The 22,443-nt window shown below is 57.5% G+C and overlaps 1 protein-coding gene across 6 annotated transcripts in view; it reads right to left on the reverse strand.

The window, feature by feature from the left end:
• Positions 1 to 14,133: 14,133 nt before the first annotated feature.
• The window catches only part of NRF1 (nuclear respiratory factor 1), a 74,507-nt gene continuing 66,197 nt past the window's right edge, over positions 14,134 to 22,443 (reverse strand). For all 6 annotated transcript variants that reach the window (XM_062609465.1, XM_062609468.1, XM_062609469.1 and 3 more), the window contains one exon: positions 14,134 to 16,083. In XM_062609465.1, the coding sequence (XP_062465449.1) occupies positions 15,920 to 16,083 (164 nt within the window). In that variant the 3' untranslated portion in view covers positions 14,134 to 15,919. The remainder of the gene's footprint in view (positions 16,084 to 22,443) is intronic.

Consider the following 22,443-nt stretch of genomic DNA (forward strand, 5'->3'; position numbering starts at 1 on the left):
TGCAGCAGGGATCACTGAGCTTGTCCAGGCACTGTGGACTGGGGGCTCAATAGGTCCAGAGTCACAAACAATCATACCCCGGCTCTTCCCAACATTCCCAAGTGCTGGAAACACTGCAGCGGGTAGTGTGGGGTAATCTCAGCTACCCAAATGCTGCTTGTGAAGGATGTCAGTCCTGGATGTAAGGTGTTTTTAGGGAATGGTGTGGAGCGGGCTTCATGTTGCAAGCTGGGAGCACTGCTTCCAGCCCCATTGCGCCTTCTGCTGCTTCTCCATCATTTCCCACCTCTTTTATCCCCGAATTGTCTTTCTCCCAAAAGAAACTTCCCTGTTTGTAACTCCCAGCTGCACTCACATAACCTGGAATGGAAGGTGGAGCCCTGCTGCAGCAAGGTAGCTGCTCTTTTGGGTCATTTGGGGGTTTTCTCCTTCAGACAACAGTGTTGGTGTCACCCTGTGCCCTGTCCGGGTGATGGGGCACCCATGATGGATCCCAGGTTGAGTTGCCCATTACCACAACTTGTCCCAGCCCCTCGGTGCTGGTTGGAAACAGCCTTTGGCTTCTGTTCCTGTCGTCTCTCCTTCGGCAGTGAGGTGTTTGAGTGCCATGAAGAGCTGAGCACCAGTGTCCCTCAATGGTGGGAACTGGTGCTTTGGGGCTGTGCAGAGGTCTTCCTCACCGGTGGGCACTGAAGGATGCCGGTGTGCAGGGCTGGAGCAGAGCTTTGCCATCAGCCCAGTGTCTGTGTCCATGGTTGAACTCAACCCATCCTTTAACACACACCATTGAGACAGTGCTCCCCTTCCATCCCGTTTGCTGCATGTCCCCCATCAGCAGGGACCCTCCTCAGTGACCATCAGGGAGGCATTTGATCACTTCTGCTTCTATTTCATCCTCCTTTCACCCTTCTCACCCAAGTCCTGCTGGTGCTTCCGCAGGCTGCCAGCAGCAGAGCAATGGCCATGGGTTCCCTGCCTGGCTTGGGACCTGTCCGGTGATACTTGAAGAGATTCGGGGTGTTTTGCCCTTTGGCACCTCTTTCATCCTCTTTCTCTTGCATTGCTGCTGCAGCGTGGGCCCCGCAGCCGCCCTGACCCCATCAGAGGATAACCCCCAGCAGCAGTGTACAGTGAAAGACCTGTAACCCTTTGCTGTGTAAAGCATGTCTATACCCTGACACCCGCCTGGTGTTTGGCCACTGGGGCTTGCAGGGGAGACCCTGAACCCCGTGGCGTTGACTCCGCATCCCATGGCCCGTGAATTCCCGCTCGAAGCCTGCCTTCTGCCTGGAGATGGAAGTAGAGGTGGTTGTGCACACCCAGTGTGGGGCTTGCGGTGACCAGCTCCTTGTCCAGCCACCTGCAAGCAATTGGGTGCTGTCCTTCCATGCGCCATCACCACGGCCCTGGCCCCAGAGCTGAGTGTTAGGGTGTTGGGCTGGAGATGAGGGATCAGCTCATCCGTGAGCATCCATCCTCCACCCACGGCCTCCCAGGCTGGGTTTCTCTCTATGCAGCGGGACAAGTCATTGCAGGGAACGCTGCCTGAGATGCTGCCGTCATGGGAGCTGTGTCTGGGGACTGTGGCAGAGGTGGCTGCTTCCTGTGCGATCACACATCCTTTCGGCTCGCTGTTGTTGGGGATTGGGATCACGGATACACGGGCAGTGGGAACAGCCCCAAGGACCCCCGAGCTGCAGTTCTGGGGCTATGGCTGAGCCAGGGAAGGGGCCAGCGCCCTGCCATGTCCCTCGTCCCCATCCTCCTCCCCGCCTAGGGCCGTTTGTCCCCGCAGCACCCAGCCTGGGGACAGGGCGGCGGCTCGGCGCGGTGCCAGTGCCATCTGCTGCCAGCACCCAGCCTGGCACCCAGCACCCCCGGGGATGCCGGGGACAGGGGATGGGGACGTCCTGGGGCAGCCATCGCTATGGGGAGGGAGCAGGCGGGGGGGGGGGGGGACAGACACCCCTTTACCCTCCATCCCTGCATCCACCTCTTGCAGGGGGCTCTCAGAGCCAGCGGGGGGTGGCGCTGCCCCCTCTGCCCAGCAGGTGGCCCCCGTGCCCCACCGCAGCCTCCCGCTGCCCAGTGCGGGGTGGAGCAGGACCCGGCTCTGGGTGCCCTCTGCAGCGGCCCCATCGCTGCTCTGCCCCTTGTCCCCTGTGTGCTCGCCGCCAGCCGCTGCCCCAAACATCCTCCCGTGGGCCTGGCCAGGCTCACACAGGGTACAGGAGGTGGGGGCTGCTTGTGTGTGTGTGGGGCGGGCAGTGCTGGGGTGATGGGGGAGACTGGGACCAGGGTGCTGCTCCCTGGAGCATCCAGGGGCCTCACCCTGCCCTGTTTGTGCTGATGCTGAAGGGCACCAAAGGGCAAAGCCCTGAGCCAAGGGACCCACCAGGAGCTCAAGGCACCACCAGGCGCTGGGTGCCATCTCACAGGGTTCTGAGCACCCTTCCCCATGGGGGTTTGGGTGCCGTCACTGTGGGGCTCTGGTTACCTTCCCCATGGAAGGGGCTTTGGGTGCCATCCCCAAGAGACTCTGGCTGCTACCACCGTAGGGCTCTGGGTGCCATCCCCAAGGGTCCTGGGTGACATCCCTGCGGAGCTCCACGTACCTTCCCTGTGAAGCTCTGGGCGCCATGCCCAAGGGGCTTTGGGTGCCATCTCAAAGGGGCTCTGGGTGCTACCCCCCATAGAGGTCTGGGTGCTATGCCCATGGGCCTCTGGGTGCCGTGCTCCAGAGGCTTTGGGTGCCTTCATCGCAGAGCATAGGGTGGCATCCCTATGGAGGTCTGGATGCCGTTCCCAAGGGCCTTTGGGTGCAATTCCCATCCGACTCTGGTTGCTCTTACCAAAAGGCTTTGGGTACCATTCTTGTGGGTCTCTGCGTTTCATCCCCACAGAGGTCTGGGTGCTCTCCCCAAGGGGCTCTGGGTGCTAAACCCCATCACGCTCTGGTTGCCCTCATCACAAGGCCTTGGGTGTCATCTCCAGGGGGGTGTGGGTGCCATCCCCAAGGGGCTCTGGGTGCCATTCCCAAGGGACTATGCGTGCCCTCATCACAAGGCATTGGGTGGCATCCCTGTGGGGCTTTGGTTGCTACCCCCATCATGCTCTGATTGCTTTCACCAAAGTGCTTTGGGTGCCATCCCCATGGCCACACAGCCCCTGTGATGGATGGGGACAGGCGCTCAGGGCTCTGGTCCATGGGGTGAGCGGGGTCTTCCCTCCCATCCTGGCTTTATCCACTGCAGGAACCACTGCAGGGGACCCAAAGGGACCTTGTGGGGTGCAGCACATCCCTTGGGACACCACCACCGCGGGTTACAACCCTGGGGAAGGGATGGAACGTGCACCTCCGAGCACCGAGGTGGGGCCACGCTGGTGACCCCAAGGCCCCGGGGGACACCTGAGCCCGCTCCGGCTCCGGTTACGCGCCGGATTGTTCCTCCCGGCTGGAAGAAATGGCGTCAGCGCCGGCGGATCGGTGGCCATTACTAATGCATGATGCTCCCATGGGACACGGCTGCATCCGACCCCTGCAGCGGCTCCCCCCCCCGGGCTCTCTGCACCCCTCGGGGAGGGCAAGAGGGATGGAGCCAGGGCTGGGGAAGGGCCTGGCTCCCTCTTTGCTTCCTGCAGGCCCTGAGCATCACCTTATGCTGGTGCTGGATGTGCCTGGGCAACACGTGGAGCGTGAGCACGGTGTCGTGATGCCAAATGGAAGGGTGCCGGTACCCCTGCCGCATCCCAGGGGACCAGGAGCGGTCCTGCAGAGAACAGTCACAACTTGGTGCATGTTTGCTGGCAAAACCCTCTGGTTTTCCCCATAACCCGTGATTTTGACCCATTCTTCCCATTTTGCTCCTTCCCAGTTTTTAGCTCTTTTTCCCAAACTCCCAGTTTTCCTCTCCCCATCTGAGCGCGATGATGCCGACCCAGCAGCTCCATCCCAGACCAAGATTCCCCACAAAGCCAGGGTTATCCAGCCGACCGGGGTGGGATGCTCATCCCTGCACATCCCACCTCGGGATGACAGCCACCAGGATGAACAGCGACAACCTCCCCACCCCTGAGCTTCACCCCATGGGGTCTCATGGAGGGGGGGGATTTAGCCAGCTCCAGCCTCCCCAGTGCCATAAACCATTCCAAGGAGGTCTCCTTGACTAATGTGCTCCGGCTGCGCTCCCGCATCCCGACACATCAATATTGCATTAGTGTTTCCATCCCCCTCTGAGCCCGGCCCGGCGCCATGGAAAGGAGCTTGTCCAGGTCCTCATGCCAGTGGGACGGCTCTGCCCAGCCCCCCGACCTTTCCAGAGGCTCTTCCAGGTCCATCCACATCCAATATTCGGGTGAGGAACAGAAGAAGTTGATGTAAATGTTTAAACAGGGCCATTTGCGCCGCTCGGTTTACGCAGGATGAGGCCTCCACCTGGTTTGGCTCCATGAGGAGCCCAAATATTGATGGTGCTGGAGAGAAGGATGAGCTCAGTGCTGGGAGGGGGGCCACATCGTGCTTGGACCTTGGACCCCTGGTCATGGGGACCATCCCAGGTGCCTCCTTGCTTGGGGACCATCCTAGCTCAAGATGTCCCTGCTCACTGCAGGGGGTTGGACTGGATGGATGAGCTTTGAAGGTCTCTTCCAACCCAAACCGCTCTATAATCCCTGAGGATGGGGACCATGCAGGGTGCTTTGCTGTCTGGGGACCATCCTGGGGTCTTGTAGATGATCCTGGCTCCTGGGGACCATCTAGGGCTGTTCCCTTCTGGGGGACTATCTCAGAGTTACAGGAACCATCCTGGAGTCTCCAGGATCATCCTGGGCTCTTGAGGACCACCCAAGGCACCTCCCTGCTTAGGGATCATCCCAAGGTCTTGGAGCCCATCCTTGTAAATGGGAACATCCAAGGGGGCTCTCTGTTTCAGGACCATCCCTGACTCTCAGGGACCATCAGGGCTCCTGGGGACCACTCACCCAGGGTGCTTTGTTGCTTGGGGACCATCCTGGGGTCTCAGAGACCATACCAAGGGGTGGGGACCATCCAGGGTGCCTCCCTGCTTGAGGAACATCCCAGGATCTTGGGAAACCATCCCAAGGTCTTGGGGACCGTCCCTGGTCTTCAGAACCATCTGGGGTACCTCCCTGCTTGGGGGCCATTGCAGGGCTTGGGAACCATCCCAGGGTCCCTCCTTTCTCCAGCAGCACCCCAGGGTGCCACAGACGTCACCATCCCAAACACATCCCTATCCCCCATCCCCATTGCAGGGCTGAACTCAACCCCAGACCAATAGCCACCCCAAGACCCGACACCTTCACCCCCAACCTGCCCCTCTCCGTGTCCTATTCCCCCCATCTCCTTGGGGGGGGGGGGGGGGGGGGGGGGGCCGCTCCCCACATTCCTCCTGTGCTCCCCATCCCCAAACTCCTCTTCCCAGTGGATTTGACCCCCCAAAACCGTCAGGGAGGCACCAACCGGCTTCTCCCACCTCCATCCCGAGGCCTCCGGCAACCCGATCCCGGTCCCAGCGGGCAGCCAGGCCCCAAACTGGTCGGGCTGGTTTCCTGCACTGGAGCCCAGCGCTGCACAAGCATTTTGGGGTGGGGTGGGGGGGCTGAATCTGCAATGACCCCCCCCTTTATCTCTCTATATATTGTTATATATGGTTTGCGTCGATGGGGGTGCATTGGGGGGTGTTTGTGTGTGATGTGGGAGCGGATTTAATGGGGGGGGTATACAATTGGGAGGGGGGGGAGTGTATCTTAAAGGGAGGGGTGTGCGCCGGTGCGGGCCATCCTCGTAGCTTCAGGGCTAAATACAAGGGTGGACACCCCCCCGCCCCCTCCCCAATCATCCCTGGGACAAACAGGGAGCCCCCCCCCCCGTCCATTACACACAGTGGGGTCGTACCCCCTCTTTTCCCCATCCCCGGCGCCCATCCCCGTCCCCTCGGGGCGGGCGGCGGCAGCTGCGGGCGCGGCGGCGCCTCTCGAGTTGCGGTGTTCGGGGGGGGGGTTGCGGGTCGGGATCATTTTCAGTGCCCCCCCATCTCCCTCCCGGGGAGGGGGGGTTCAGGGCTCGGGAAACCGGATCGCGGTCGGCGGCGCAGGGGCGGCTCAGGTGCGCGGCCGCGCTGCCGCCTCCCGCCGGTGTCCGGTGTCCCGACAGCCGGCGAGCGGCCCCGACGGCGGCCCCGGGGCGGGACGGGACGGCACCGGCTATAAAAGTACCCCCCAGGGGGAAGGAGCCGCCGGTTCGGGCTCAGCCTTCACCCCCCCTCCCCGCCAGATCCCTGCCCGCTGCCGCCGCCGGGACGGAGCCGCCCGCGCCCGAGGCCGCGGTGATGGGCGGGCACCGCCTCCCAGCCCATTAACGGAAGGGATTGGAGCAGGAGGTGGGGGGGGGGGGGGGGGGGGGGGGGGGGGGGGGGGGGGGGGGGGGGGGGGGGGGGGGGGGGGGGGGGGGGGTCGCTCCGGTTTAAGCCCCCTCCCCCTCCCCGAGCTATGGGAGCTTTAGGAGGGGTCCCACCACCAGCACCCCTCGGGGTATCGGGGAGCAGCCTCAGCGGGGCGGCCCCGGGGGTGGGGTACGGGGGGTGGGTGGCCCAAGGTGAGCCCGTCCCCGTCCCGTCCGTCCAACCCCCCCCCCCCCCCCCGCCCCGGTCCCGGCTCCACCTTCCGGGGCACCTGGGCCAATTGGGAGCCGCAGGGGGGGTCCCCCCGGCCGGGCTAAGGCCGCCGCCGCCGCCACTCCCCGCCACTTGGGCGAGCGCCGGGGCTGCGGGAGGCGGCGGGACCCCCCCCCCCCCGGGGTATGGAGGGCGAGTGGGGGGGTCCCGTGTCCGTCCGTGCCCTTCCCAGCCCCGGGGTGCCCCCCCCGTCGGGTCCCGCTGTGGCCGCTCGGAGCCGAGCAGCGCCCGGAGCTGAGGTAAGTGCGGCGCCCCCGGGAGGGTGTCGGGTCCGGTTGGGGCCCCCCCGGGGCTCAGGGACCCCCCTTTAGCCGTGTCCTTCCCCACAGGTCCCGTTTCCCCCCCTGTCGCCCCTTTGCGGCGTTTCCCTCTCCTTTCTCCCCTCTTTTCCTCTACGAGGGGTCCCCCCATTGGGGCCGAGCCCCCCCCCCCCCCCCACTTCACACTCACCCCCCATCCTCCTCGGCCACCCCAGACCTTTGCCGTCGGGGGGGGGGGGATATGTCGCAGCAATCGCATCGCACCGGGGCGAAGCGGGTGACAACGAAATGTGGGTCCAGCCCCATCGTTGCCCCTCGGCCTGGGGGGGGTGTGTATTTGGGGGTTCAGGGTCCCCTCCCCTCACCCCCGCCATTGCAGTGTGGCCGCTTTGCAGCCCCGATGGCAGCTCCGGTGTCACTCAATAGAGCCCGTAACGAAAGCCCGGCGGGGGGGACACTGAGCCCTCAGTCGGGGGGCAGGGTGGGGTCCTGCCCGGGCTGGGAGGTGCTGGGGGGGTAGAGGAGGGTTCCCCCGTGCTCTGGGGCACCTGTGGGGCCATGGGGGTCCCCGATCAGCCCCAGATGGGGCTCCAGGGTGCACGCGGCAGCGCTGCCACTGCCCCCGACCCCATCCTCGGTTCAGTCTCCATCCCTGTCCCCATCCCAAGCCCCACGCTCGTCGTCGTCCTCTCTATCCCTGACTGCATTCCTGTCTCCGTCCCCATCTCCGTCCCAATCCCCATCCCTGTCTCTATTCCTATCCCTGTCCCTGTCTCCGTCTCAGTCTCCATCCTCGACCCCATTCCTGTCTTCAACCCCATCCCCACCTTTATTCCCATCCCCACCCGTCTCCGTCCCCACTTCCATCCCCATCTCTGTCTCCATCTCCATCCCCATCTTTATCCCTGTTCCCATTTCTATTCCTATCTCCGTCTTCATTCCCATCCCATCTCCATCCCCATCTTTATCCTTTTCCCCATCCCTGTCTTCGCCACCATTCCCTTTCCTTCTCTGTCTCCATCCTCAGCCCCATTCTTGTCTCCATGCTCATCTGTATCCTGATGTATCTGTATTCCTATCCCCATCTCTGTCCACATTACCATCCCCGTCTCCATCCCCTTTCTTATCCCTGTCTCCATCACTATCCCCTTCTTCATCCCCATCTTCATCCCCATCCCTGTCTCTGTTCCCATCCCTCCTTCACCTCCTTGTCCTTGTCCCCATCCCTGTCCACACCCCAGTGCCCATCCCCTTCCCCATCCCCATCCCCATCCCCATTCCCACCTGTGCTCTCCCCAGCTGCCCTTGGCGATGCCCACAGAGGTGGGACCCGCACCCATGGAATCGGGCAGGTGCCCTCTCCCTAAGGAATGGTGGGGAATCCATCGGCAGTGTCCATGTCCCCAGGCCACCACAGAGCCCGTCCCCCATCCCTGCCCATGGCAGAGCCAGCGCCCCAGCCCTATCCTGGAGCCGCCGATGCCACCAGGATCCCCAGTGGCCTGCTGGGGATGGGGTTTTGCCCCGTTGGGCCCCAAAACATGTCCTGGGGACCATGACCCCCCCCCCCCATCCCCGTTCTGGAGCTCCTGGGCCTTGCGGCAGAGCCTTTGGAGGGGCTGCAGGAGCCGGGGGGGGCCCGGGGGGAGCCGCATCCGCAATGCGGCAGCTCCCAACGTCACGAGCGGGCTCCTCTGCAGAGGGGCAGGCTCAGCCCTGCCGGGGTCCCTGGGCTGCTGCAGTGGCCTTGGGCGGAGGCAATGGGGGGGGACGGGGACAATGGGGGCACCCCCAAAGCTGCCGCCCCAGCTCCATGCATTGGGGTCAATGGGGAAGGGCCGGATCCTGGCCGGCGCTGCTCCGGGGCCACGCGGGGATTGGGCGAAGCCATTGCTGTCAATGTCACCCCAAGGATGGTGGTTGGGCTCCATGACACCTATGGCCTCCTGGGGACCCCACGGTGAGGACATCACCATGGCCTTGGGGGGCTTCTCTTGCTTTTGGGCTGCTTGGATGACCTGGGGGGGGGGGTCCATCAGGGTTTTGGGTTGATGGAGCCCATGGGCGGGTGTGGATGGGGGGCACACGTTCATCCCCACCAGCAGTAACTGCTCCATGCGGAGCCCTGCCCAAGCCATGGCATGGCCGAGCCGTGCCAGTGCCGCTCATCTTCGCCCCCAGGTCTGAGGCTGGATGTGATGGAGGGGCCGGTGGCTGCATCCCCAATGGGGTTCAGGTCCCGTTGACCTGATCAGGGGCTCCCGGAGCTCATCCCGAATCCGCTTGGGCTCGATAGGGCCTCGGCTTCACGGACACAAAGGAGACTTTGTGCTTCCTCCTGCACTGCTGCCATGGCCACAGCGGCGTGGCCTGGGGGGGGTCACGGCCACCCGGGGGGGGGGCTTGGCAAGCATCTGAGGGGCTACAAGCCTCTGGGAGGGTTTGGAGCCATCAGTGGGGGCTGCAGTGCTGCAGGTGCCCTTTGGGGGGGGGTGGGGGGTGTTCCACCTCCCATGGGGCTGTTTCCAATGTTTTTTTTGGGGGGGGGGGTGTTGGCCATTCAAGGGGTTTGGAACCATCCGGGGGGTTGGAACAAGCTCTTGGGGGCTCTGCAGCCATCAAGAAGCTTGGTTGGGGTTTGCCACCATTCAGGGGGTTGGCAGTGATGTGGGGGCCATCAGGAGGGTTTGTCCCATGCAGAGGGGTTGCAGCTTTTGGGGTCGCAGCCACCCCGGTTATGTGCAACCTTTGGGGGGTTTGGAGCGTTTCAGGGGGGTTACATCCGTGCGGATGGTTGGGAACATGAGGGGGGTGAGAGCTTTTGGGGGGGTGCATCCATCCGAGGGGTTTGCAACCATCGGGGGGGTTGGGGCTGTTTTGGGGGCCTCAAGTCATGGAGCGGGGCTTGAAGCCGTCCAGCAGCACCTGGGGCTGAGCCCTCTGCAATGGTGATGGCTGGGAAATGGCTTCCAAAGGCAGATCCTGGCATTCCCTCATCCCCATCCCATTGTGGAGCATTCCCCAAAAGCCAGCACCAAACCAGCCACGCTGGGGACCGGCTTTTCCCCATCCTCCCGGAGGTGCAGCATCGGGACCAGCATCTCCCTTCACTGGCAGCTTCCAAAGCTACTTTATCCCCGTTTTATTTCCACTGCCGTTTCGGGCTGGGGACATTCCCTGTATCCGGGGCGGGGGCGAAGGGATAATGGGAGAAGGTGCGAGCTCGCTACTCCTGTTCTGTGTATGGCACTGGTAGAATTCACTGTGCAACCCCGCGGTCAGTGAATTACCATAGGGCCATAAACAGAGCAGAGACAGACCCGCGAGCGCCACGGGGCCGCCGCCGCCGCCGTCCCCTCGCCCGCTTTGGCACTAGCACATTTTTGCTTCTGTTTGTAGCCTTTGAGCAATTATGTGTAGTGCCAATATGGGAGAGGGTGGAGAGAGCAGCACCGGGAGGGGGGGGACACACGCGGATGAGCATCGGTGCTGGGCAGTGGGAGCGGTGCGGGGATGCTGAGGGATGGTGGGAACCAGCCCGGTATTGGTGCAGGGATGGATGTCAGACCCCGTCCATGGGTGCTATTACGGGGTGTCCGTCCCAGCTTGTGGAGGCATCTAGGCCATGTCCCCATGGTGGTTGTCACAAGCAGGATGGGATCCTTGCTCCTTCTCCGCTCCTGGACCACACTGATGGCATCTCCCTGGGGTTGAGCCAAGCATCCCCCTGGGGGATCTGCTGGGGCCATGAACGGGTGTTTCTGGCTATGGGGGGTGGAATTATGTGTTTTTCCCTATTTCTTGCAGCTTTCCAGGCCTGGCACCATGTCCGTGTCCCCCCCCCCATCCCCACACTGAGGCCTGGCTGCAGAGACGGGGCCGGTGGTGCCCGGCCCTGGGGCTGCCTTTGGCAATGGTAGAACTCACACTGGTGCGGTAGCAGGATCCGGTGGTTCTAGACTTGCCAACTACAGCCCTGGGGAACTGCCGCGGACATGCCCCCCCCCCCCCCCCCCGGCACCCATGGGTGCAGCTGGGCACCCTGTGCATCCCAAACCCACCTACCCATGGGTGCTGCCGGGCTGGGATGGATGGGTCCTGATCCATATGGATGTGAGGGGATGCAGTGGGTGTTTGGGCATAGGTGGTGGTGAGCATCCCCCATAGAGGGGATCCGGCATCCCAGAGCATCTCCATGGATGGAGACAGGGATCTGCCGGGCACCGATCATTGGAGCAGCGCAGCCACGTGTCCCTGTGTGACTCCAGGCATTAAGGGCTGATCCGGCTCCATGATGTGGGCAGGGCAGCTGGGGGGGAGGATTAGGGGTGTCCAGCTCCTATCCCCAGCCCTGGATCCAGCCCCTGGTCCTGGATCCATCCCTGACCCAGCCCCCCTGTTGCTGGGGAAATGGGGAAACCAAGGCACCATTGAAGCAGCTGCCACATATCCCTGGTGCAGGAGGGACAGGGACAGGTTTTGGGGGAAACAGGGATAGTGTGGGAAGGGGCTGACACGTTGGGGGGTGGGGGGCTCTGCACCCCCCCATCGGGATGCGGCTGTCGGGATATGTAGGGCAGTGCTGGGTGATTACGGGGCTTTCGGCATAAGCCCGCGGAGATTGGATCACGCTGGATTAGGCTCCAATCATCCTCCTGCACCGGGGGGTGGGAGGGATGGAGGGACGGGGGTCTCCATCGCCCTCCTGGGGAAGGTGGGAGGGATTGTGGGGCGGCACAGGCTGCCTGTGTGGTCACTGATCCTTTTGTGTGGTCAGCCAGGCACCCATCCATCCCTCTGTCCATACGTCCCTCTGTCTGTCTGCCTAGCTGTTGAACCGTCCGTCTACCCATCTGCCTGTATGTACAGCCATTCACCCACCCACCCATCTGTCCAGGCAGACAGCCATTGCTCCATCTACCTGTTTATCTGTCCATCTGTGCATCCATCCATCCATCGGTCTGTCCTGTGGATATCTATCTGTCCATCCATCCACTGGTCTGTCCTGTAGACATGTCCGTCCGTCCTTCCATCCATCCATCCATCCATGTATCTGTCCATTCATCTGTCCATCCATTGGTCTGTCCTGTAGATATGTCTGTCCATCCATCCATCCGCGTATCTGTCCATTCACTGGTCTGTTCTGTAGATATCCTTCCATCTATCCATCATCCATCCATCCATCCATCCATCGGTCTGTCCTGTGGATATCTATCTATCTCTCCATCCATCCACTGGTCTGTCCTGTAGATATCCATCCATCATCCATCCATCCATCCATCCATCCACCCACCCATCCATTCATCCATCCATCCATCCATCCACCCAGCCAGCCAGCCATCATCCATTCATCCATCATCCATCCATCCATCCATCCATCCATCCATCCATCCATCCATCATCCATCCATCCATCCATCCATCCATCCATCCATCCATCATCCATCAATCCATCATCCATCCATCCATCCATCATCCATCCATCCATCCATCCATCATCCATCCATCCATCCATCATCCATTCATCCATCCATCCATCCATCCATCCATCCATCCATCCATCATCCATCCATCCATCCATCCATCCATCCATCCATCCATCCATCCATCCATCATCCATCATCCATCCATCCATCCATCCATCCATCCATCCATCCATCCATCCATCCATCCATCCATCCATCCATCCATCCATCATCCATCCATCCATCCATCCATCATCCATCCATCCATCCATCCATCCATCCATCCATCCATCCATCCATCCATCCATCCATCCAACATCCATCCATCCATCATCCATCCATCATGCATCCAGCCAGCCAGCCAGCCACTGCCCCACCTCCCCTGTTGTCTGTCCATCCCTCCCCCCCCCAGTGCTGGGCTTAACCCCCCCAGTCGACTCAGCAATGGGGGGGAAGGGGTGGAGCATCCCCCAAGCCCCCCCCCCCCCCCAAGGCCCCACCTCCAAGCCCCACCCCCTTCCCAAAGGCTCCACCCCTCAAAGGGCGGCACCCCTAATGCCCTCCCATCACCCCGAGTCCCCCATGGGCACCCACCATGGGTCAAATCCTGCCATTTGGGGCCTATCCTAAAGCAAAGCAGGGATGGGACGGGACGGGATGGGGGGGGGGTAGGACCCCCCCCTTAGTGCCCGGGTTGGGGAGAGGAGCAGGACCCAGCCCCAGCAGCCTCTTCCCAGCCGGGACATGGGAAGCTGGAGGGAGGGAGCCCAGCGGGAGGCCCCGACCTGCTTATTACAGAGATTAACAGAGATTAGAGCCTCATGGCAGCGTCTGCCAGGCCGAGCTGCTCCCCCCCCAACCGCCCCATTACTGCCAGATCTGGGGCTCTTTGGGGCATCCCAGCATGGGCAGGGATGTCCTGGGGTCCCCAGGGGTGCCTGGATGCCCGGGTTGCCCTCCCATCGGATGCAGCATCTTTAATGTCCAAGGACATTGAGCTTGGATGGGGATTGGCTCCCTGTTTGGTCAGGGATGCCTGGAACACAGCCACATTCACCTCTTCCTTCCCTCTGTCCGGCTTTCCTCTGCTCTCCTCCTTGTCCCAGGCTACAAGAAGTCCCAGGAATCCCTGTGCTGGAGCACTGATCCTGCACCCACATTCAAATAAAGCTGCTGAAACCCATCGCTGCCTCCCCTGCTCCTCTTTGGGTTTGAGCCATGGAATGGTTTGGGTTGGAAGGGACCTTAAAGCTCATCCAGCTCCAACCCCTGCCACGGGCAGGAACACCTTCCACTAGAGCAGCTTGCTCCAAGCCCCTGTGTCCAGCCTGGCCTTGAGCACTGCCAGGGATGGGGCATTCCAAATAACACATCCTAGGTCGCTGGTGAGAGCATCTGGGCTGAAAATGGAGGAATTCAACCCAAAAGCTCAGCCCTTGGTGGGAGCACAGCGGGGATGCTCAAGCACCCCCATGGTTCCCACCCAGCCCCAGGTTGCTGCTGGAAGAGTCAAAAGGAGTAAAGAAAGAGATAAAGAAAGGATCAAGCCCCTACATCATCCCATTGTGCTCAGCTCCTCTCCAGCCCAAACATCACCAGCGTGGGGAGCGCCGGGGGGTGCAGGACCAGCCCCAAAACACCCACCAGGGATGGAGGAGATGGCAGAATACATCAAAACCCCCCAACCCCCCCAAAACAGGAGAGGTGGAGGCAGGGGTAGACACAGTTGTAACAATTTATTGAATGAAGCAATAATAGACACTGGAAAAACAAAGGGGGGGTGGGGGTGGTCCATGCTCTGCTACTTGCCTGGTTTGTGCCTCTTTGTGGGGAGGGCAGGGGGACAAAGGGCATCGTTTCATCGCCAAAGGAGCACTTGACTTGGAAAAGCCACCGACATCTTCACAACGACAATAGAAAAATAATCATTCCCAAAGAATTCCGCACGGTGGTCACCCACAGGGAGAGAACCAGGACTGCCTCGACGGGAAGATCTCCCTCCCCCTTGTCGAACAGCACGGAAGGAACGTGTACAAAGAACGTTTGGGATCGCTTCTTTTTGTCCATAGAAAACAAGGGAATACAAGAAAACCTGAAGACTCCCTCAAAGGTGGAGCGGGATGGGGAGGAATCTGTGAATGGGCACGTGGAAAGAAAACTTTAACACCACCCCCCCCCCCAAAAAAAAAAACAACAAACCAACTCCAGAATTAAATAAGATGCACAACTTCATGAGTTGGGGGGGCTGCGGCTGAGGAAGATCCATTGGGATGGGAGGGTTTGGCCTATGGGAACGTTAAGTTCCTCCCCCCCCCCCCCCAAATATTCCACTCCAAAGGCCTATTTATAACTTCCTGGAAAAGTTTTGGGGATTAAAAGTCCTTTGGAGATGCACAAAGGGCAGGGGAAGGGATAGGTTGGAAGGTTGGGGATGGAGAAGGGGTCTCCCAAAGGGAAAGGGCTGCGCGTGTAGCCCCCCCATTACCTTCAAGTGAACCTTTTCCTGTGGGAACTGGACTCTCCGGGGATGGGAAGGGAGGATGTGGGGTCCTGGGGGGATAACGGGGACTGGGATGAGCCCAAGGTGGCTCTTTGGCGAGGGAAGTGCTGGGAAGGCGCTGGGCAAGCAGGGAAGAACGCAGCCAGAGCCCCTCCAGAGGCATTCCCACTCGGGTTTAGATCCACAAAAAAAAAATGGGCAATAATAATAATAATAACAATAATAATAATAATAATAAAGGAAAGAAGAAGATGGACAATGGCAGGTACGTTCTGAGAGCAGAGAGTAAGAACAAGGTCTCCAGTGTGCACCAAGGGGAGCCGAGCGGAGCACGGCGAGGGGAGGGCGGCATTCCGCTGGCTCCTGGAAGAGCATCACCCCCTTCCCAAGGCTGCCGCCCCCCTGCAGTCACACATGCATTCCTTTATGTTATCCCAAGAGAGGAGCCTTTTCCCAAAATATTTTCCTGGTTTTTTTGTTTTTTGTTTTTTTTTTGCGGTTATTTCATTTTGCTGTCATTATAAAAGTCCACGTTAAAATTGTTTGAAATCTAATTTGCCAAGTGCAGAGGGCCGTGCCCGGGAGCAGCTTCGGCTGAGGGTATCCACATTCCCCTCCACGCCTCATCCTGCTCCATCCTGTAGTGGGGAATTAGGGAATAAGGGGCTTGTTTCCTTTCGTTTTAGATCTCCTCGCAATGAAAGTCCCGTCACAATTTGGCTTCTCTCTCCTCCGAGAGCAGAGTGGCGCTGTGAAAACGCACTTTACACACATCCTCTGCTAAGATTATTCCTGTTTTCCCGGGTTTTTCCTTTTTTTTTTTTTTTCTTTCCTCCTTTTTTTCCTTTTAAAAAAGAAAAAAAAAAGTTAACAAAACTTCAAACCCTTTGCTTCCAAAGCTGGAGACTCGATGCCACCTCAATGCATCTCTGGAGAGGCGTAAAAAACTTCTAAGTCGCATTGAGAGACGAGGAAAACCACCGTGATCCTGGCTCGGGGAACATCACTGTTCCAAGGTGACCACTTCCACTGCCTGCCCGTCCACGGTGACAGCACTGTCCCCTATCCTTGTGGTAACGGGGGCCATCGCCACCTGAACGGGGCCGTTGCCTTGGGCCAGGCTGGTCACCACGGTCTGGTACATGCTGACGGGGATCTGGACGAGACCTGAGGAGACAAGAGAAGGAAACTGGTTGGGAGAGAAGGAACAGAGCCGGGGGGGAGATGAGGCGGATGTGGCCATGAGCTGAGGTCCCAAGGGGTTTGGAGGATGCATTTGTGCTGCTCCAGAGATGATCCTTTGGATTGATGGAGTCCTGCATCCAGCACTGGGGCAGCAGCACAAGAGGGACGTGGAGCTGTTGGAGCGAGTGCAGAGGAGGCCATGGAGATGCCGCGAGGGCTGGAGCAGCTCTGCTCTGGAGCCAGGCTGAGAGAGCTGGGCTGGGTCAGCCTGGAGAAGAGAAGGCTCCTGAAGGGGAGACCTTAGAGCAGCTCCAGTGCCTAAAGGGGCTGCAGGAAAGCTGGAGAGGGGCTTTGGACAAGGGCCTGTAGGGCCAGGCCAAGGGGAATGGCTTTAACCTGCCAGAGGGGAGACTGAGATGAGCTCTTAGGCAGAAGCTCTTCCCTGTGAGGGTGCTGAGGCGCTGGCACAGGGTGCCCAGAGAAGCTGTGGCTGCCCCATCCCTGGCAGTGTTCAAGGCCAGGTTGGACACAGGGGCTTGGAGCAAGCTGCTCTAGTGGAAGGTGTCCCTGTCTGTGGCAGGGGGTTGGAACCAGAGGAGCTTTAAGCTCCCTTCCAAACCCAAACTCTTCCATGATTCTCTGATTCCCACTCCTATATTACCTACCTGTACTCACCACTGCCTTTGGCTTGGCAGAGCTTGATTTAGACAAGTGAACCTCTAAAAGCCACCTTGTACATGACATTATGCAACCTATCCCCACCTCTGTTGGGGGAAAAAACAGCATTTAGAGGTCACTAAATCCTTCCAGGCAGCAGCACTGGATGCCCAGCCCTGAAACAGCATTGAAATGGTTTAAGACAGCAGGTTCCTGACCCAGCATTCCCAAAAAAGCAGCCCAATCTCTTTTGCTTCAGGTTTCTGTGGCAGAGAGCAGGCTCTGTCCTGCCAAGGGCACTTGTTTAATATCCCAAGCTTGGTGTCCTTAGATAACTTCCAGTACAGACAGGAAAGCTTACGAGTTAATCGTGCTGACCAGGTGGGTGACCCCAGCAGAGCACAGTGAGCCTTGGAGCCCTTCAGCATCCCTCCTCTCGGGATCTCAAAGCACCCTGAGGGTTGGAAAATGTCAGGATCCACCCAGCCAAAGGGCTGCCCCACACCAGGAGATCCCCAAACCACACTTGTGCAGTTCACAGCCCAAGGGAGGAATTGCTTTCCTGGTGGGAAGGTTCAGCACTGACTGCTACGAATGGTGTGGAGTCAGAAGGTGAAAAGGTCCCGTGATGCTTTCCAATAGATGGGAGTTTTCAGGAAACAAAACACTGAAATGAGAGCTCACACTCAACCCTCCTGAAGAAATCTCCTATATCAGACCCTTCAATGAAATAAAGCACATCCTGGTTGAAGGAGATGCTGGCACAGATATGGGGAACTGGCCTGGGATGCACCTAAAAACCCCACTCCAGACCAACAACCCAACTAAGCCCTTTGGGTTTCTTGCATTGCTAACCTGAAGGAGATTGCTGGAGGTCTCAAATGAGTCTACTCCCCATGGCCAAGCCAAAGAGCAGAGTCACCACTACCCTCCTGGACCACAGAGTGTGCAACCTGAAAAGCCTTATCCCTTCATGCTCTTCATACACATTGAACACCGGCCAGCGGAGGGGTGCTGCCAAAGACGGGTTCTACCAAAAGATGGGGAGATGTGAAGACCCAGTGGGGGTCTTCTTTGGAAAGGATGAGTTCATGCTCTAGTGGAAGGTGCCCCTACCCATGGCAGGGGTTTGGAACTGGGTGAACTTTAAGGTCCTTTCCAACCCGAACCATTTTAGGATTCCCTGATTGACGTCACCCAAGGTTTGGCACATCTTGGAAAGCAGGGAAGTCTCGGTGAGAGACAGCAACACGCAGCTCCCTTTCTGCATGGGATTAAACTAAATCGCCTCAGCATCTGACGTAGCAGCCTTCCTGCCAGGGGTGGTGACAACCCAAAGGAGGAGAGGGCTGCAAAGTCTGCTGTGCACTAAAGCAGAGCTGATCGCCCTTGGGAGAGAGACGATTAAAGCATTGAGATGCTGTAATCAGGCCTAGGATTGGCCCTGCACTGCATCTGCTCAGACCTGCACCCTGATTAGCCCTAATCTAGCTGGCATATGTTAATCTAAAGCATGGATTTCAGACCCTTTCAATTGTATTAAAACCAGGAAATCCATTAGACAATAAAACCCCCAACTTCTTGAGTCTTTGAAGAACAAAGACAGTGGAGCTGGGAACAGGGAAACACAGGAGAACCAAGTCAGGGAAGAGGGATCCCACTGGATCCCACACAGCTCCTGCCTCAGCAGATGCGATGAATCGCATGCCAGGAGGAACTGATCATGGCCACAGGCTCCTGGCAAGCAGGAAGATGCAGCCAGGCTGTGTGTTTGCTTCCCCTTCATGAAGCCACCCTAAAAGTCCATGTGCGAGTGGTGGGTAAGACATGAAGCCCAGGCATCTCTGTCCCCTTTGAATCACCCGTTCCTGGCCACCAACCTCACCTACCTGCCAGCACTTGTCTTTGACAAGGATGAGGAGCCAGCTCCAGGACAAGGACACTTACACACAGAGCTGGGGCAGAGCCAGCACCAAGGTCCTGCATTTCACTTACCTGCAGCCTGTCAGGTTAAGTTGGTGGAGGACCAGCTGGCTTTGCTGGGAAGGAGGCTATGGCATGGCCATCACTGCCTGGAAGCCATGGAGTGGAATGGGTGAGAATCCAAGGCTGTGGCAAGCCTTAGGGGTTGAGATAGCCACCACGAATCAAAGGATTAGAGACGGCTGCAGCTGGACTCCACTGCTGGGTCAGATCATATTAGTGGCTGCATTTTAGTTGGGGGACTGTGACAGCTGTAGGAGATAATGAAACTCCTGCTGTTTCAGCAGAGAAGACATTAGAGCTCCCAGGAGAAGAAAGGTAAGGGTTAGGCTCTACCTGCAACCAGAGAGCAGCACCATTCAGAGGTGAAACATCACACAATGGCTGATAGAGACATCTTACCTGGCATGGAGGCAGAGCAGCAGCAGCAGCAGCATAAGAACAGTTTTGATCCTAAATTGCAGGTGACTGGATTAGATCACCACAAAGGGCTTTGGGGGAGAAGGTCAGGTCAGTGGGTGAGCAGTGCCCTGGAGATCCAGGACAGTTGATGCTCAGGGGACCAGGGTCATCAGTGCCTGTTTCTGCCTTACTTTAACACCTCTTCACCCTTGAGATCACAGCAAGTGCAGCACGAGGAAAAGGTACAACCAACCTAAAGCTGTAGCATTTCACAGTAGATATTCCTGCAACTTCTTTCTTCCCCTCCTCCAGAGGCATCAGGCTGAGCAATCCAACCCAAATTCCTGTGCTCAGGAATGCACCACAGGGCCCTAGCACCCAGGTTAGCAGATACTGTTCCACACAGAGCCAAAGGTGACTTTTGAAGACATGATGGAAGAATTCTCACAGACAGTTCAAAAGGACCAGGGTGCATCTTAATGCACACAACTCAAGCAGGGAAATGCATCAGTAGATCTCCAAACAATGAAACATTAGCCCTTGGTGGGCAGCACAGTGAAAGAGCACTGGGCATGCTTTGATCTCTATACCTAGGATAGTCCAGAAATACATCAGGACTGATGCAGATAAATAGTGAATAACCTGATAGTCTTATCCATAGTGGGACAGAATAAGATTTGAACATGAAGCACAGCATGGAAAACTGCACTGGGTGAGGGGGTGGTGGTGGAACCCAGACAACAGCTAAATATAAGGCTGGTGAAGCTCTGGAGCAAAGTCTCCATCACTGGAGGTCTTCTAGAGCCATCTAAGACTGATGCTGGCTCAGGCAAGGGGCTGGTGTAAGTGATCACTTGAATCCCTTTCAGCCTTGAATGTGAACAAGATTCCAGTGGCTCTCCTTTAGTAGAGAAGCTTTGGTCCACTGGTGGTAGCATCCCCAGTAAGCAAATCCGAGACAGTGCTAGGACATACTGGCAAACCAGTTGGCACTAGAGGTATTTCTTGACAGTAAACTTGACTCACAGTCAACCATGAGATACACCTTATTCTCCCAGCCACGCATAACGTCTTTTAGCAACATGACAAACCAGAAGGGGCTCTCTTACACCCCACTGTGCTCCTGGTTTTAGAAAGGACAGTCATACATATTAGAATCATAGAATGGTTTAGGTTGGAAAGGACCTTAAGATCATCCAGTTCCAACCCCCCTGCCATGAGGAGCAGCGATGCCTCACACTAGGACATGTTCTCCAAGGCTCCCTTCCAACCTGGCCTTGAACACTGCCAGGGATGGAGCATTTACCACTTCTTTGGGCAACCTGTTCCATTAAAGAACTTCTTCCTTGTATCTAACCTTGAGCAGCTTCATTCGGAGTCAGGTGTGTTCTGGTATTATTGACTACCAGTATTGACACCACCACCAGTACATAACTGCAGAGCAACCGTGTCCTTCAACTGAATCCTGCAGCAAAGACCATTCCCATCCTCTCCAAGACAGATAACCACAGTGCTGGAGACTACCTGGTGCATTCCTGCTGACACAAAACAGTTCAGCAAGCACATTAAAAGCTCCCACAACAGACTTCTATTAAATCCACATTGTTTTGCATGGAAACCTGCCTTGCCAAGATTCACAGAAACTATCATCTTCACCATGTCCCTTCTGGGGGACTGAACGGAGAGCCTTCTGGTGGGGGGAAGGACAGGCAATGGGCATGAGGATGTGTACTCAGAAAACCAACCCAGATCTCCTTAACAAGCTCAAGTCACAGCAGCTGAAATGAGTGCTCTCAAAGTCACGTTACCCTGAAAATCCTGTGACCATAGAGAAGAAACATCCACAAACTGAAGGTGTCCCTCGACATCCGAGGTGTTGACACGACACCATGGATGGGATTTCACCCAGAGCCCACTGCAGAAATCAAGCATTTCAGGAATCCCACCGCACTCAGTGGTGACAAAGGAAGCAGAAGACATCCCTTAGCACAGGCACCTACTTGAAGATAAGACAAACTATCTTCTGAAAGCACGCCCTTCTTATTCTTCCCCAACTACTGCTCGAGCATCAACGAGTAACTCAAATTAGATGTCTCTTAGGAGAAGATGATGACTGGAAGAATTTTCACCATCAGGATTGGCTTTCTGACAGCTCACAAAAAGCCCATGCAGTGATTTCAGCTCTGAGAACTTCCTAGGCACACAACACCCACAGCTCTCCCCCGTACATCCTCTGCGCCATTCATATCAACACACAAGAATTGTTCTACCAAATGCTAATGTGAAAGCTGCTGCAGCCCTTGTTCTGCTGGTTCACCTCAACATCATCCAGCATCTTTCTTTTCAAATGCTATTCTGGTCAAAACCATAATAAAGAGAAAGGCACCAAGGCACCAAGTTTTGATAGCAAAGCTGAACCATGGAGCACTAAACTGAGTATTGCAATCTAGTAGGTTACTTCATAGCCTTAATTTATCCTCAGAACAGAAGATAAGCACAGGAGACAAACCAAGATGCAACATTTCCAACAGTAACTGCATGGAATGGAGGAAGGACAGCCCTGGTGCCACTGTTTCCTTCCTTGCATCTACCCCATCTTCATGACCACATCTCAGTCTCTCAGATTGTCCTTGGGTGTCACCTACCTGCTTAATATTGTCATTGACTTGTCCTTTCCTTAGCTCCTCTTGCTGTGCTTCAATGAACCTTCCTTCTCTGCTCATTCAGAGCAATGGGAGCTGCTGTCTCAATGACCCATAAAGTCTAACTGACCTGGGACCTCCAGCCCTCTACCATCAGAAAGGCAGAGGTGCAACACCATGTTTCTATGGCTCATTCTTCCTCCTGCTCAGTCAGCTTCAGCAAAGACTGCTAAATGCTTGTTATGTTCTATCAAGGTGTTCGTTTAAACCCCAAGTTTGGATGTTTGGGTTTTATTTATCCCCAGGTCCCAGTAAGAGACCAACCTTCATTCTCTAGCTGCAAGAGGACAGCTCATTGCATTTTGATACATATCTATTTTCTTCCTCTCTAGAAGGAGGGAAAGGTCACAGTTTAGCCAAGATCTGAAACACCTTTGGCTTAATCTCCCTGATTTTTGGTCTTTTACTTTTGCCTCTACAGCAGAAGCAGGCAATCCATCCTCACAAAGGGACCACTCAGTTACCTGTGGCTCCTTTCAGCAGACCACAGCAGGGCAAGACGACAGCAGCACCTCCCACTCTGCTCAATACACAATCTAAGGGAATAGAGCAGCCCAGCCTTCATCCCATAAAGATGACACGGCAGACATCACTCTCC

This window comes from Pezoporus occidentalis, unplaced genomic scaffold, assembly GCF_034315485.1.
Source record: "Pezoporus occidentalis ecotype Australia unplaced genomic scaffold, CSIRO_AGI_Poc_V1 ctg138, whole genome shotgun sequence".
Lineage (NCBI taxonomy): Eukaryota > Metazoa > Chordata > Aves > Psittaciformes > Psittacidae > Pezoporus > Pezoporus occidentalis.